Source organism: Mastigoproctus giganteus, chromosome 9, assembly GCF_048544385.1.
Source record: "Mastigoproctus giganteus isolate SK-2022 chromosome 9, ASM4854438v1, whole genome shotgun sequence".
In the NCBI taxonomy this organism is placed as follows: domain Eukaryota; kingdom Metazoa; phylum Arthropoda; class Arachnida; order Uropygi; family Thelyphonidae; genus Mastigoproctus; species Mastigoproctus giganteus.
This window is the reverse complement of record NC_143583.1, coordinates 77155226-77171569: the sequence shown is the minus strand read 5'-3', so window position 1 is coordinate 77171569 and position 16344 is coordinate 77155226. Positions and strand designations below refer to the sequence as shown.

General features: G+C 36.6%; 1 protein-coding gene across 1 annotated transcript in view; it reads left to right on the top strand.

Moving 5' to 3' along the window:
* LOC150080470 (xylosyl- and glucuronyltransferase LARGE2s-like) overlaps positions 1-16344 on the top strand; it is a 115364-nt gene that overhangs the window by 12800 nt on the left and 86220 nt on the right. The window contains exon 3 of the mRNA XM_090380702.1: positions 7056-7181. Coding sequence (XP_090236828.1) covers positions 7056-7181 — 126 coding nt within the window. The remainder of the gene's footprint in view (positions 1-7055; positions 7182-16344) is intronic.

Sequence of the window (16344 nt, the reverse complement as noted above, 5' to 3'; positions counted from 1 at the left end):
GGTATGTATCAGTTAAAATGAATATAGGGTCTTACCTCCTGAATTGTCCTGTTCACACCTTATTCCTTACAGATAGTTTAAATTAAAATTAACTAAATTATAAAATTGAACAAAATATTTTCATGCACATATAAAGCCTAATTGACTATGTACAATAGCTTTAATGTTACACATATCCTATTATGGTAATATTAACACCACATTTTTAGTCAATAGTATGAAACCCAGTTTATTAGACACTGGTGGTATCCTGAATTGTTTATCAGCTACAGGGACTACAGTATTAAATTCTATATATATTTATCAATTTAAAATGCTAAAAGTATTCATATATTTTAGTCAACTAAAGAAAACCAAAAAATAGTCATATCTATGGGAAGATGTGGGGTAGTTTCACAGAACATAGGGCGCCTCCGTAGCCGGGTGGGGGAGCAGCAGTGCATAGCACACACTTCTTGATTGGACCGGGGTTCGAGCCCGTGACCACCAAATACGGAGGATGCGGAAAGGTCAGGGAATGACCACCGCATATCCTGGAGCAATATGGCCTTAGTTGCTAATGCTCCTAATAACAAACAACAAACAGAACATAGCCGTATATTTATATAACTTATTAACAACATGAATAACACAACGAATTGGAACAGAATGCTGTATGGGTATCACAGCATAAATTGCAACCCAGGCTTAAACATGACTATGCAGAATCCAACTATTCCTGAAATCAGTCAATTAGCATGCAATGCTGCCACACCTCCAGTGAATAATTTGAAATCCAAAGGTATTAAATTCTTTCCATACTATATCGACAGGCTACACCAAAGTCTACTTAAATTCAAAAAATGTAACAGTAAACTATGTAAAACGTGCCCGTACATGCACAGCCAGCACTTATAATGCACTGATGATACACCTATATTTTGCCATACAAAAGACGTTATATACCTCATTACATGTAAAGAATGTGGCATCCAATATATAGGTCAGACTAGTACAGAATTAAGCATAAGGCTAAATCTACACCGATCACAAATAAAGAAATATGGTGAAAAATCCACCAAAGACAACAGCTCCAGTACTACAGACAAACACACCAATGAAATAGAACTCGGACACTTTCAAAAGCACAGTTTTACCAATATATCATTAGCCATCCTTGCTATCATGGAAAACCCTCTCAAAAGGGAAGTATTGGAAGACCTGTTTATTCTGCAATATAAATCACTCTACCCATATGGATCGAATAATAGATTCAATGGCAGAAACTTCACCTACACTAGCCCCATGCAGTGTACATACACGATTTTTCAATTAACTAAAATCATTCACACTAATGGATTGAAAAATTTCAAAGTTAAGCAAGAATACAACCAATACAGGAATAGGCCCCAAGATCTTAATAATTTTGAAAAACTTCTGACAGCATGGGACAGGGATACACAACACACTGTTTGTCCTGAAAATTAGCAAAACTAAAAGCCTTAAGCAAGATATACCAAAAATGCACTGTCAAGAACATACAACTCACACATACTATAGAAGACATTTTTAAATTTAGAATTGGTATTGGCTACACTGCAAGTACAACAAAAGAATACTGCATAATTAAATTTTTTAATCGTATATTCGACCTAGTTAATCTCAGAGAAATCATTAATAAAATTAAAGCATACCTTCCCATAAAAAAACATCAGCATAGAAATCAGACATAGATACAACAAGCCCATTGGGATGACTATATGTAACTAGAAAAACACCGTAGCTAACGTGAACTCCACAGATCAACCCTGTTACTGCCACGATAACAAATATAAAAATTTCTTAGATCCATATTACAAACACATGATTACAGGCAACATTACTATCATTGAGGATAGTACTCTACAAGAGGTTATGAGCAAAGGTACCAAATTCAGAGGCGCCTCCGTAGCCAGGTGGGAAGGAGCAGCAGTGCATAGCACACGCTTCTTGATTAGACCGGGGTTCGAGCCCGTCACCACCAAATATGGAGGATGCGGAAAGGTCAGGGAATGACCACCGCATATCCCGGAGCAATATGGCCTTAGTTGCTAATGCTCCTAAAAACCAAATAACAACAATAACAACAACCAAATTCAGACCCAACTCCCAAACCAACTTAAAAAACATTCACAACTCTATCAACACGGACCTGCTTCAATTTGCTTTTAAAACTGCCTACAAATACAATACCCCAATGGAAGCATTTCAGAGCTGGATAAATACTGCCAAGGAATTAATCTTGGCAAGATTCAGAGAAATTATACATTACCAGTGTTGCTTCAAACAATACAACCTAACAAGAATTAATAATAAAATTAAGGACCTGCCAAATAAATTCGTCATCACAAGTACTGACAAAGCCAATAACAATTTCAGCATTATTTGTAAAAAATTTTACATAGATACACTTAAAAAGGAAATGGACCACAGTAATACATATGATTGTCAAAAAAAGTACTTTTAAACTATTACAAAGAATTTCAAAAAGAATTAGTCAGTAATAAACAATACTGGCTAGACCTTATTAATCTAAGCATCAAGAACAGCTACATACTTATGGGTGATTGTATCTATGTGCAAAATAGGGATGTGGCTATGGGGGCCAGTAGTTTGTGCTCCATAGCCAATCTCTATTTGCACTTCTATGAAAACAAAATCAAAGACAAATTTTTTTTCAAGAGATACATCAACGATGTTCCTAGTTGTCAATTTCGATAATTTCGACAGTGTAGCCAAGGAAATTTATCCTGAAGACCTGACCTTAGAATGCACCAACCCAGAAAGCAACCAACAGGTATTCTATCTTGATAGCCAAATCACCATTTCCAATAACAAAGTTTACATCAGACACTACGACAAGAGAGATCATTTTAACTTCCAAGCTATAAAACTTACCCACTGGGAGACCAATTTTGCAAAAAATACATGGCAACACCATTAGAAACCAGACTAATAGAGTATTGCACATTTGTAATAATCCAGATAACCTGGCTGAAGCATTAATAAAACTGAAAGATATACTCACAAAGAATAATATACCAGTCAGTTACATCAGGCATCATATTAAAGCTGCCATACAGGCAAACCTTGCCCTATACCACCCCAATGCCAGCCCTAATAGAGTCATTGAAAAAATTTACCCTTACCTATTTAGAAACAGGTTTGCAATCGCACCGTAAGGATTATTAAGACCCATTATTACACCGAGTCACAAAGGGTCTATCCGTACTTTACTGAATAGACTAACAATCACACGTATTTAAAAAGTTATAAACAATATACTACCCAAATTTGTTCCCTGGGTTTATTGCACTCAGACGAGGCTCGTCGGCTAACTGCACTGTAACCCGAATGTCCGAATTTAACCCCCTTAACAAAAGACAATTTAATAAATATTTCCTCAGACATTGGAATCCTACAATATATCTTAAATCCCTTGCACGATTAGTACATAGATTAACCCCACCAGCACATACATAAAACAAATATATATATTAACCATACAGTTTTCTGTAGTAGATCACCAACATAGCATAAATTGAGGTACCACAGGGTGCAAATTCACCACGAAGAAGGCTGTATATATGTAAATAGTTATCCCCTGTGCATGGGTTTGTTATGCCTTAGAAAAGCTATACCGGCTCATGTCCAGAGGATAATTTTTTTTTTTTTTTTTACATGTTTTACTTTTTTATTACACTAACATGTTCCTTATATGATCTAAGTAATGTTAGTTCATATAGGCTCATTCTGCCTTCACCTGCTATATCATTAAAATATAAATTTACAATCATTTCATTCTCCGGCAATTAGAGCTATAGTAAAGATATAGGGATTATTGCCCACAGTGATTTACTATCACTCCATAGATCATGAAGGGTGTGACTGTACACTAAATTTAATGTCAGCACACATAAAACTACCCGAAGGCAGGAATTAGACCACCTTTTCAGACTGATCACCACAAGACGTGTAGGAGGTAAGACCCTATATTCATTTTAACTATGGCACCTCCGTAGCCAGGTGGGAAGGAGCAGCAGTGCGTAGCACACGCTTCTTGATTAGACCAGGGTTCGATCCCGTCACCACCAAATACGGAGGATGCAGAAAGGTCAGGAATGACCACTGCATATCCTGGAGCAATATGGCCTTAGTTGCTAATGCTCCTAAAAAGCCAAATAACAAACATTTTAACTGATACATACCCTTTGGGCTTTGATTCTCCTATCCCAGTTTGCTGAATCAGATATTAACTAAAATAAACTTATATTATATCCAGTTCATAATTATTTACCAGAATATTACCTAAGTTTTAAACTCTGGCAAAATTGGTATAGGGACAACAGAAACTGGTATGTGAGACATTCTTTTAAATTGGCTATCGGTCTGCTCAAAGCCCTTGATGAAGTAGCAGACCGATGTCCTAGTTGAAGAATGTTATTTTCACCTTTCTAATTTCAATTTTCACTTTATTAACTTCTATTTATCATTTCTTACTTTTATTACCTTTCACCTTTAATCATAGGCTATCCAGATCATGTCCCATTCATACCTTATTCCTTACAGATAGTTTAAATTTAAATTAACTAAATTATAAAATTGAACAAAATATTTTCATGCATGTATAAAGCCTAACTGACTATGTACAATAGTTTTAATGTTGTACATATATTTATCCTATTACAGTAATATTAACACTACATCATTTTTAGTCAATAGTATGAAACCCAGTTTTTATATATATATGTATACGTAATAAATGTAATATAAAATCATGAGTATTAAATGTGTAGTTTCAGTTGATGGATAAAAATAAATAAGCTAGGTATGACAGATGCACCAAAATGTGCAAAGCAGCAGTAAAGGATGTAAAAGTTTATATAAGTATGTTAAGAATTGAAAAGTCTGATGAAGTTTGCATAAATAGAAGTGAAAAATACACAAAATGCCAAGTACAAGAAGGTTTGGTTTTTTTTTTTTTTGCTTTTTTTTTTTTTTGCTTTTTTTTTAGGAGCATTAGCAACTAAGGCCATATTGCTCTGGAGATATGCGGTGGTCATTCCCTGACCTTTCCGCATCGTCCGTATTTGGTGGGCACGGGCTTGAACCCCAGTCTAATCAAGAAGCATGTGCGAAGCACTGCTGTTCCTGCCCACCTGGCTACAGAGGCGCCTAGTATAAGAAGGGTGAGGATAGCAGAAAAAAGTAATGGTTTTTTGTAAAAGGAGAAAGAATGTAAATATCGTATAAGTTATGATGAATTAAGAGAATTATAGGCTGAATTGCAAAGCCAATTAGAGGTGAGGGAACCAAAAAGTAAAATGATTAATACCAAATGAATAAACAAATAAAATAAAAGGTGGAATAGCTGTCATCATATATGAGTGGGCAAATTTATTTATAAGTCGGAATATACGGATAGCAAAAATGCAAAAATCTGATGCAAGCTAAAGTAAATATTTATACATGATCAGGTATTTCATCAGGAGACTACATTTAACTATGTATCAGGAACTGCATTTCTATACTTGTCCATAACAGTGGGAGAGAGGCGAAATAAAGCAAAAAAGATTAAAATTAGCACATTCCCTTACAGTATGGACAAGGCACTTTATGTATTTTTCACTTCCATCTGCACAAACTTTATCAGACTTTTCAATTCTTACATACTTATATGTAAATTAAATTTAACAAAAAAAGGGGGGGGGGAAATAAATGCATATATTAGGTACTTATATGTCGTTGTGGAAGTTGATAGCTTAAATAAATTGAAGGCACAACTAGACAAACATTTGAAATGAATGGATGGGTGAAATGGGAAGGGTGGTTTTTTTTTTTTTTTTTTAGCTGATGCCGTATAAGCTTGCTTTTTTGCATCATATGCCTCTACTAATTCTAATGCTATTAACATATCTTAGCTTTCTCCAGTGTGCATTCGCATTGTGATTGAAGAGATCATCCAAAAATAATACATCTTTTGTTAAATGTATAAATAAATAATAATAAAGGAGTGAAGAAAACATGGTATCTAACCTAGAGGAGAAAGATATTCAGCCAGTTGAATAGAAATCACTGAAACAAACACTGAAATACATTCAATGCACTCTGAAACAAGAATAGTTATAACAATAATTTTGCATGAACAACTCCATCAAGAGTAAATCACCTGTTTTCATATTATTTTGTATAAATTGTAATATATCACTTCAAGACTAACTACTTTCTCAAGTTAGATGGAAAGTAACAGAAACAGCTAGCAAGAAACAAAAATATTTCATAGCAAACAATTGTGATTCTCATGATATTGTGAAAAAAAATTTAACAAATGTAATAATGCTTGTCATTGACAGGTCTCATTCTGTAGCTTTGATACTAATAAAAAAAAAAAAAACATTCAAAAATCATACCAAGTAAATATTGCATATATTTAGAAAGATACAGAAAATTGGATTTTTATCTTCAACAAACAATTAATGTGCGCTCATTATTTTCTGGTTAGTCTTCACAAGGATAAAGAGATCTCTGTAAAATTGATCAAAACAAGGTGCAAATGAATACTTCTATTTAACTTCGTAAATACTGAAAAAAAGTTTGATTTTCAGATATTTTATACAAAAGTTAACTTTGTTTTAAAAAAAATTGTTTAGCTATAAATGAAATTAATAAAATGTGTAATAGAAACCTCTTGGAAATTATAAAATAGCTAATGCTATTTGGCATTTTCAAAATCATGAAAGTTGGAGGACTTTCTCATTCTCCCTTATGTGTTTTTAAGGCGCTGTTAAGCCAAATGAAGCAGCCTCGTTTAAAAAAAAAAAAAAAAATTTCTGTCCACTTCATTTGCTGTAGTGCAGTACCAATTCATCTCCATGGTAACAAAGTTTCTTTTATTGTGGGTATGAAGACATTGCACATATAATTCTTAGTATATGCATCTTAAGGAAACAAACAAAGATGATGAAGTCCTCCATTTTCCTAAAAACATCTTGTTTTCATATATTGTCATAATTATAATGACTGTGCTTTTAAACTAGGTGCTAAGTACGTCTTGTAAGCCTGATGGAGTTAGAGCTATTTATCAATATGTCCCTCTGAGAAGAACTCGTATAACTAAATTGGATTTATCACTTAGAGCATCAGCTGACCAATTGGAAGCACAGGTATAGCAGATTAAGAATTTGAAAGTTATTTCTGAATTAGCCAATTAAATTTAAGCACAGTAGTGCCAGTTTTAGATAATGCTGGCTCTTTTCTTTGTTAGTATTAAGATTGACAATATGATGCAAGGAAATGAGTTTTTACGAATTAAAATTTGTGGGTATGAAGACATTGCACATACTAGGTAGATTAAAAATTCTTAGTACATGCACCACGAGAAACACAACCAAAGATGAAGTCCTCCTTTTTCCTAAAAACATCTTGTTTTCATATATTGTCATAATTATAATGCCCGTGCTTTTAAACTAGGTGCTAATTACATCTTGTAAGCCTGATGGAGTTAGAGCTATTTATCAATATGTTCTTCTGAGAAGAACTTGTATAACTAAATTGGATTTATCACTTAGAGCATCAGCTGACCAATTGGAAGCACAAGTATTGCAGATTAAGAATTTGAAAGTTATTTCTGAATTGGCCAGAGGGGAAGACCATTGCCGTGAAAGGGTGTACCTGATCAGCAATGATGTTTAAGTAGGTGGTAGACGTTGGAGTGCCCAGCACATGGATGACTGGACCCAGGGTATCCCAGCAGAACATCACCCAAAGCATGATACCACTGGCTTGTTTTTGTCCCACGCTGCATCCAGGCATCATCACTTCCCCAGGTAAACGACGCACATGTACCCGACTGTGTACACGTGGTGCAACAGGAAACGTGATTCATCGGACCAAATGACCTTTTTCCTATCACTCAAGGTCCAGTTTTGTTGCTTGTGTGCCCATTGTAGGCGCTGTCGCTGGTGAACCGTCGTTAGCATGGGCACTCAGAGCAGCCTGCAGCTATACAGCACCATTTTTAGCAGGGTTCGATGTACTGTGTGTTGTGACACATTACTCCCATCACCAGCATTCCAGTTACTGGCTAGTTGCCCCACAGTTGCCCTTCTGTTGACACGTACCATCCATAAGAGCATTCGCTCACCTCTAGCATCGATGAACCGTGGTCATCCAACACCTCACCAGCTGTACGTGGGTTCCCCCCCCCCTCGGGTCACTTTCGACAGGTACTAACCACAGCTCACTGTGAGCATCCAAACAGTCTTGCCGTTTTGGCCCAGTCATCTTTCCATTAAAATTTGGCCTTTGTCAAACTTGCTTAAGTCCGCTGCCTTTCCCACCTGAAGAACAAGAGTAACACTGATTAACAGAGCTCAGTATCGGGTGTTTTTTATATTGTGTCCCGACCCGTGCATGCGCTGTAGTTCACTTGCAGTTGCTTCGATTTGCATAACGACTATCTGGCCACAATGTTTTGGCTCATCTGTGTATATTTTACATTACATTGTCCTGGTATGAACTCATCCCAATGTTGTTCTGTCGCACGGCTGCCCCACAAACAAAAAACAACAATATTTTGTGAACCCCCCCCCTGCAAACCAATAACCTTAAGATCATTGCATATGTTCCAACCATAATCCCTATATTTTATAGCATGTAGAACCTTAGACATGCTTTCATGACTTTCTTTAAGTCCAAACTGAATGAAGCACAGGAACTGATTGTTGCATCGGAATTTGAACCTAAGAACCATAGGGAGAAGTCTGATTATGTTTATCACAAGAAAGCCAAGGCCAGAATCAATTTCTAAAATTAAGAGAATTAGCTTATATCTATTAAAATAAATAACTATGTCATATAGTACTGGCTAGATTATGCAAAATTGGCATATTTTGGTAAAATGTAACTCCCTCTATATTTAATAACTGTGACGTGATGTGAAACTATTATGGTGATTTTCGAAATCTACGCATAAAAATTGGTTAAAAACAGCATTTACGTTCTTGGAGGTAAAAATCGTATTGGCTAGTGTAATCAATGACTAATATAAATAAACAGTGTTTGGTAACCACACTTTTAGTGCTAGTGACCGAATTTTATTTCCCTCTTCATGATTAAAAAGAGAAAAAATGCACAGTTACATTTATTATAGAGATATACGCTGTGCTGCCACTTTATTAGGTACACCCCTGCTGTGCACACAAATGGTTTGTCCCATAACATTGCAAATCACATGACCACAGTTGTGAATATAAACGCAGCAGAACAACCTTTCTAGTATCAGTTAAGTGTGCGAACCACAGCAAGAATGGGGAAAAGGAGTGATCTAACGGACTTCGAATGTGGCATGGTAGTAGGTGCAAGATGCTGGACAAAGCATCTCTGAAATGGCAGTTCTCCTGAACTTTTCACGTTTTAAGGGTGTATCGAGAATGGTGCAACAAACAGAAAATATCCTCTCACAGCACTCCTCTGGAAGAAAATCGCTTGTTGATGAAAAAGGTCAGAGGAGGATGGCTGGAATTGTGCAAGCAAACAGACTGGCCACAATGTTGCACATCACGTCAGAATACAACTTTGGTGTGCAGAACAAAATATCTCAACGGACCACTAGTTGCACTTTGTCACGAATGGGCTACAACAGCCGATGGCCACATCGCGTACCTTTGTTATCAATGAAGAACAAGATAGCATGCCTCCTGTTAACACAGCGACACCAGCACTGGACTATCGAGAATTGGAAAACAGTTGCTTGGTCTGACGAGTCAAAGTTCCTGGTGCATCGTGTTGATGGAAGACTCAGAATTTGGCAAAAACAACTTGAATCCATGGACCCGTCATGTCTGATGACTACTGTGCAAAGTGGTGGGGGCAGTGTTATGGTGTGGGGAATTTTTTTTTTTTTTTGGCACACGTTGGGTCCATTGATACCATAGATTCACGTCTGAATGCCACATCATACCTAAACATCATTGCTGACCAAGTGCATCCGTTCATGTTGACAATTTATCTTCAGTCAGATGGTTACTTCCAGCAGGATAATGCACAGGTGCACAAAGCCCGAATCACTATGGAATGGTTCCAGGAACATGACAATGACTTTTCTTTGCTGCAGTGGCCTGCTCAGTCCACGGATCTCAATCCTATTGAACATCTTTGGGATGAGCTGGAAAAGTCTGTTCACTGCAGGCCTACACCTCTGTCCAATCTCAAGGAATTGCACGACACACTCATGTCTGCATGGTACTCCATTCCTGCACGTTTTCAGCATCTTGTTCAATCCATGTCTAGACGAATTCAAGCTGTTTTGAAGTCTAAAGGAGATTCAACACGCTACTAGGTAGGTGTACCTAATAAAGTGGCAGCACAATGTAATTTACATTTTATTTGATTTCACGATATCAGTTTTAACAATAATTTTTTGGTGGATGGAATGTTTACAGAAATTTTAAAAGAAAACAAAGAAAATATTTGCTAGAGAATACTATTGGAATACTGGTAAAATTAATAAAATTCAATTTGATTTCAATTTATTTTTTCAAAAAAAAATGTATATCCTCATGATTGGGTCTGTAAATTTTTTTTGGAAAAAAAAGGCAAAATTTATTAGGAAACAAGTCAGGATTTGAGGGTATTTTGTGGGGCAAAAGTCATAATTCGCATCTTTTTTTTTTTTTTTTTTGCTTCTTTTAGGTTCCCTAGTAATAAAATCTCACATGTCATGCACATGTCAACAAAGCAGTAATATCTGGACCCTTGTAACCAGAGAGAGGTGTAGAATGATTTATTTTACAGGCACTTCGCACTTTACTAGTTTTCACTTTACGAGTTCCCAGGTTTACGAGTATTTTTTTTTTTTTTTTTTCCAAGTATCAACAAAATCGAAAATATGGACATTAATTGCAAAAAATGAACGGTAAACATTCATAAATACCACATTTCAAACCACGTGCGTAGCTATACAATACAATGTATCCAGCTTTACGATATTAATCCGTTCCAGAGACACCATGTATCGTCAAAATATTGTAACGTGAACCCAATAACACATTGTTTTTTGGTAATTTGTTCCATGACCTTGGCAGTTGATATTTTTGCTATATAACTCTCTAAAAGGTTGTTTTTATAGTGCAAGTTGTATTAGTTACTAATTCAAATCACTAAAATGCACTACACTTTCATCGTTATCATATGTTCTGTTATAAGAACCAATTTTGAATGCCTTTGTGACATTTTTCTAAAGCACATTTCTTGGAGGTCACGACCATAAAACAATAAAAACAATTTGCAGTTATAAACAAGTAGTAAACTCTTATGTTATTGCATTTGCAAAAATACCGATAGTTGGAATTATGTGTTTTTTTTTTTTTTTTTTTTTTTTTTTTGCGTTATTATGGTGAAATGTGTTTCCCCTTACTGAAATCTTCAATCATATAAAAAACATAAATAAATTTTTAGAATCTTCTCTTCATTCCTTTTTTTTTTTAAGCTTCATAAACTTGTTACCCCATGAAAATCATGTTAGTTGCAATTTGTGCATTCTGTTAAAAAATGCTTATGCATGCTATTGAAATTTATAAAGAAAAGAGAAGATTATCTTGGAAACAAATGCCTCTTGAAGCATTTCTGAAGAAGGAGACTCCTTGTGCAACAAACCAACAAGTGCCAAGCCAATAATGAGTGCTCATCGAGCGTGCATTTAGTCAATGATGAAGAATAAACATTCTTTAAAATTTGTATGTCATAAATAATTTCTTTATTATTATAATTTGCTTGATTTTATAGGCTACGTTTTAATTTTTTTAATTTAGTTGGATAAATCAATCACTGTTTATACATAAAATAATTAGCAAACTGATTTCATTGTTGACAACGTAACCCCTATTTTTAACATTATGTCTATGGGATTTAATTCCCGTGGTACAATTTTTCGCTTTACGAGCGCGCACTAGGAACGAATTAACTCGTAAAATCGAGAACTACCTTTATTTAGGTTCTAACATATCACTGATGAATTTTGATACAGAATAATACACACAGATAAATTGTCTTCTTTTGTGCCTTGCTGATGATCTTGTAGAATGTTCTAACAAGCATTGAAGGTGCTACGTGATTGTGAAAAGCTGGAAAATCATTCTATGGGAAAAAAAAAAAAACAGTAAAGAATTAAGCTGTTGCCAGCATTTAATTCCTTCACAGTTTGTGTATAGCATTGGTATTCAGCTTGTATGACCTTTAAACAACATGGGTATATATATATATATTGCTGAACAATACACACACACACACACACACACACACACACACACACACACACACACACACACACACACACACACACACAACTGGGGATCTTATCTTTATCAAAGAGTGCTCTCAGCATTTCACTTGTTTTGCCCAAATAGGTTATAGGTTATGTTGTTATTTGGATTTTAGGAGCATTAGCAACTAAGGCCATATTGCTCCGAGGATATGTGGTGGTCATTCCCTGACCTTTCCGCATCCTCCGTATTTGGTGGTCATGGGCTCGAACCCCGGTCTAATCAAGAAGCGTGTGCTACGCACTGCCGCTCCTGCCCACCTGGCTACGGAGGCGCCTGTTATAGGTTATAGTTAGAAATAACTACTTACTGAAGAAAAGGAAATTTTAAAATTTGTGCATAAAATAACCACTAAACATTAAGTGCAACTTTTTTGACTTTTATCAGCAATCTTTCTCTTGTAATTTTGCATTCCACATGCATCCAAAGTATCATGCACAGGTCAATCATAATGTGTTTAATATACATGCTTACTAAAATATACGCTGAGTTGACTTTGCATTAGCAACATCTGCCTAATATCTTGTGGGGCCACCTTTTACCTGTAATACAGCCCATACACACATCTTTTCATGGACTCCAGGTTGTAGAGTATCCTGGGAAGTGCAATGCATAGGTACATTGTGCAATGTACCCATGCATTGCACAATGTGTAGCAATTCTTGCACGCGCCTCCGTAGCCAGGTGGGAAGGAGCAGCAGTGCGTAGCACACGCTTCTTGATTAGACCGGGGTTCGAGCCCGTCACCACCAAATACGGAGGATGCGGAAAGGTCAGGGAATGACCACCGCATTTCCCGGAGCAATATGGCCTTAGTTGCTAATGCTCCTAAAAACCAAATAACAAACAAACAAACAATTCTTGCACATTGTTAGGTGGATCGTCATAGCATTGAATATCCTTTTCCAGTAGGTTCCAAACATACTCAGTTGGGTTGAGATCAGGTGAGTTGGGTAGCAATGGAGAATTCATTTTCCTGTTCTGAAACCAGTTAGTAACCAGTTGGGGCTTGTAACATGGCATGTTAGCTTGATGATAAATGCAAGAGTTGTCTGGATATGCTGTCATCACAAAGAGGTGTACTTGGTTGTGATGATAGAAAGGTAAACATTCCCTCGAGACATTAATGAACAGTGATCAGAGGACCCAGTGCATGCACTAATGTTGCCAAACCATAACACCACTGCAGCCTACCAAATACCTGAAGTGCATCCAGATGCCATAGCATCATGTTGCTTTTTCCAAACGTGTATACATCCAACATCATGATAGAGTTGGAAACAGGACTCATCAGACCATGGAACAGATTTCCACATGTCGGTGGTCCAGTGTTGTTCGTGCCAACATACGTACCCATTCAGGGCACAATTTCTTGTATCTTGCAGTGACCATGGGTACCCTTAATGGTCGTTAAGTGCGATAGCCTATACAAATTAATGTCCGGCACATAGACCATATGAATCTTGTGGATTATGTGGTCTTACTATTCCTATGTGGTACTGGGTGGTTAGCTTGGCAACTATGCTGCATTGCCATTATGTGTCAAGATGAAACACTACACTCACCACAGGCATTGACCACACGTTGTCCACGTGTAGCCTATGGCTAGTTGTTTGACTGCTGTTGATCCAGTCACAGTAGACGTGTGGCACCACAGAATGGGAGTACTTAACCATGTTGGCTCTTCTTCTGCACCCCTTGCTCCCACAATCATTCCACGTTTCAAGTCTGAAAGATCTTGACACCCACTCATCGTCCATCCCTCAGTGATGATGAAAGTAAGATGACAAATGTGTGAGATAGTATTATGTTATATGCTGTTTTTGTCTGTCTTTAATATATATATATATATATATATATTATACAGTAAACCTCCGCTATTCGCGGTATCTGTATTCGCAGTCACTGATTTAATATAAAATGAAACCTAAAAAATGTGAATTTTAAAGCGCCATAAACATTTTCTGCCGTAAAAAAACATGGGCGTGGCTAAAATTATTTTTCCCGATCAAAACAGCGCTTAGTGGATGGGGGGGAGAGGGGTGACAAAATCGTGAGCGTGGATGTTTCTCGCTAATCCTTGTTCAGTATGTGTTATGCGCTTGTCATGGAAGGTTTCATCGTTTGATAAATTTATAAGCATATAAATTAAAAGCAATTTATAAATTGATATGCTTACAAAAGTGATAAATCTACTGTTTTGCAGTGTAAAACAGACTTTTTCGAGTGTGTTAATGGAAGAAAGTGACTTTATTGTGGACAAGTTCTTTCTAACCTGTACAAAAATATGGCTACGAATAACAGGGGAAATGTGAAAAGATCAAAGAAGGTGATGACATTAGCGAATAAAATTGAGTTATTAGATAAAATTTCTAATGGTGAAACTGTCTCCTGAGTGGCAAAACATTATAAAATCAATGAGTCAACAGTACGATTAATCAAGAAATCGAAAAAAAAAAATCCACCGTAGTGTCCATGAAAACGCGCTAATTGCTTCAAAAATTTGCTCTGTAACTCGTGATGTTAAATTAGAAAAAATGGAAAAGGCTTTAAATCTGTGGATAGAAGACCAAACTCAAAATAAAATTCCGTTAAGTTCACTCATCATTCGTGAAAAGGCAAAACTCCTTTATCAACACTATAGCGAAACTGGTGATAGCACTGCGGGATAAGTTTTTTAGCTAGCAAAGGCGCTGGTTTGACAGATTTATTTGAAATTTCTAATAAATATTACATTTAATATTAAATTGTTTCTTGTTTTCATTTCGATGCCATATGCTTGCATTTCACTATGTACTGTCTATGTACATAGTCATATTATGAAGGTACATATAATACATACATAGACAAAATTTTAGACTAGTTTTTCTTATATATTTCATACTTTGGAACGGAACCCCTTTATTACTATGGGAGCCATAACTCAGTATTCGCATTTTCGGTAAAAGGTAAAGTGCAGCCATTATCAACCCACTGCAGGATGGAAGCCTCCTCAACAATTCATGCTGAGGGAAATGTGCCATAATCTGCCACGCTGGTCCATTGTGGGTTGGCAGATCGACTGTATTCAACAGTCAGGGGCTTGAACCCCGGTCTACTCAAGGTCTACTTTTATTTTGGAATTTTATTATGCTACTGCACTCCTGCTCCTGACCACTCGGCTACGGAGGCCTGTATTCGCGGCATTTCTCAGGAACGTAACTCATTTCTCATTAGAGAATAGCGAGGGTTTACTGTATATATATATACATTATGTAAAATATGCCATACAGGCATATATGCAAGCTCAGGCGATGATGTAATTGTGTAAATGTAAGTATGACAGGTATGCAGCTGGGCTGAATGCATATGGAGTGTTCTAAAAGTAAAAAAAAAGTAAAGTGCAGCCATTATCAACCCACTGCAGGATGGAAGCCTCCTCAACAATTCATGCTGAGTGTTCTAACAGGTCCCCAAATTATACTTCAGTAGGGGCAGCCTACCATGACCTCCCTGACATCTTGTCCTCTCTTCTGAGGTATGGCATGAGATTTGTTGACAGTGGCTTCAGCTGGTCTGGCCAGCATAGGATTACTAATAGAGAAGCACTGCATGTCCACAATCTCCTTCCACTCCAAAGATAAGTATTACCACAACTATTAAAGTCAGCTAATGAATTAATTTTATTTTTAAATTTCAGTTTCCTGCATAATATTCTAGTGTGAAGTGATTTTTCCATCAAGACAATGAGAGGCCCCATATGGCTAATGTTGTGCAGGCAGTGATCACTGCCATAGGTACTGAGGTTCTGCCACATCCCCCTTATTTACCAGACTTAGCCTGTGATTTTTTTCTGCTTCCACATCTGAAAAAAGCTCTGAAAGGCAAGCATTTTGCATCTGACACAACGATACTCGCAGAGGTAGAACGGAAGCACTTCGCAGTCTTTCGAAAAGTGGCTTGCAAGAAGCATTTAATGTGTGGGTATGACAAGGGCAAAAGTGTGTAAAGTTCAAATGAGAGTATT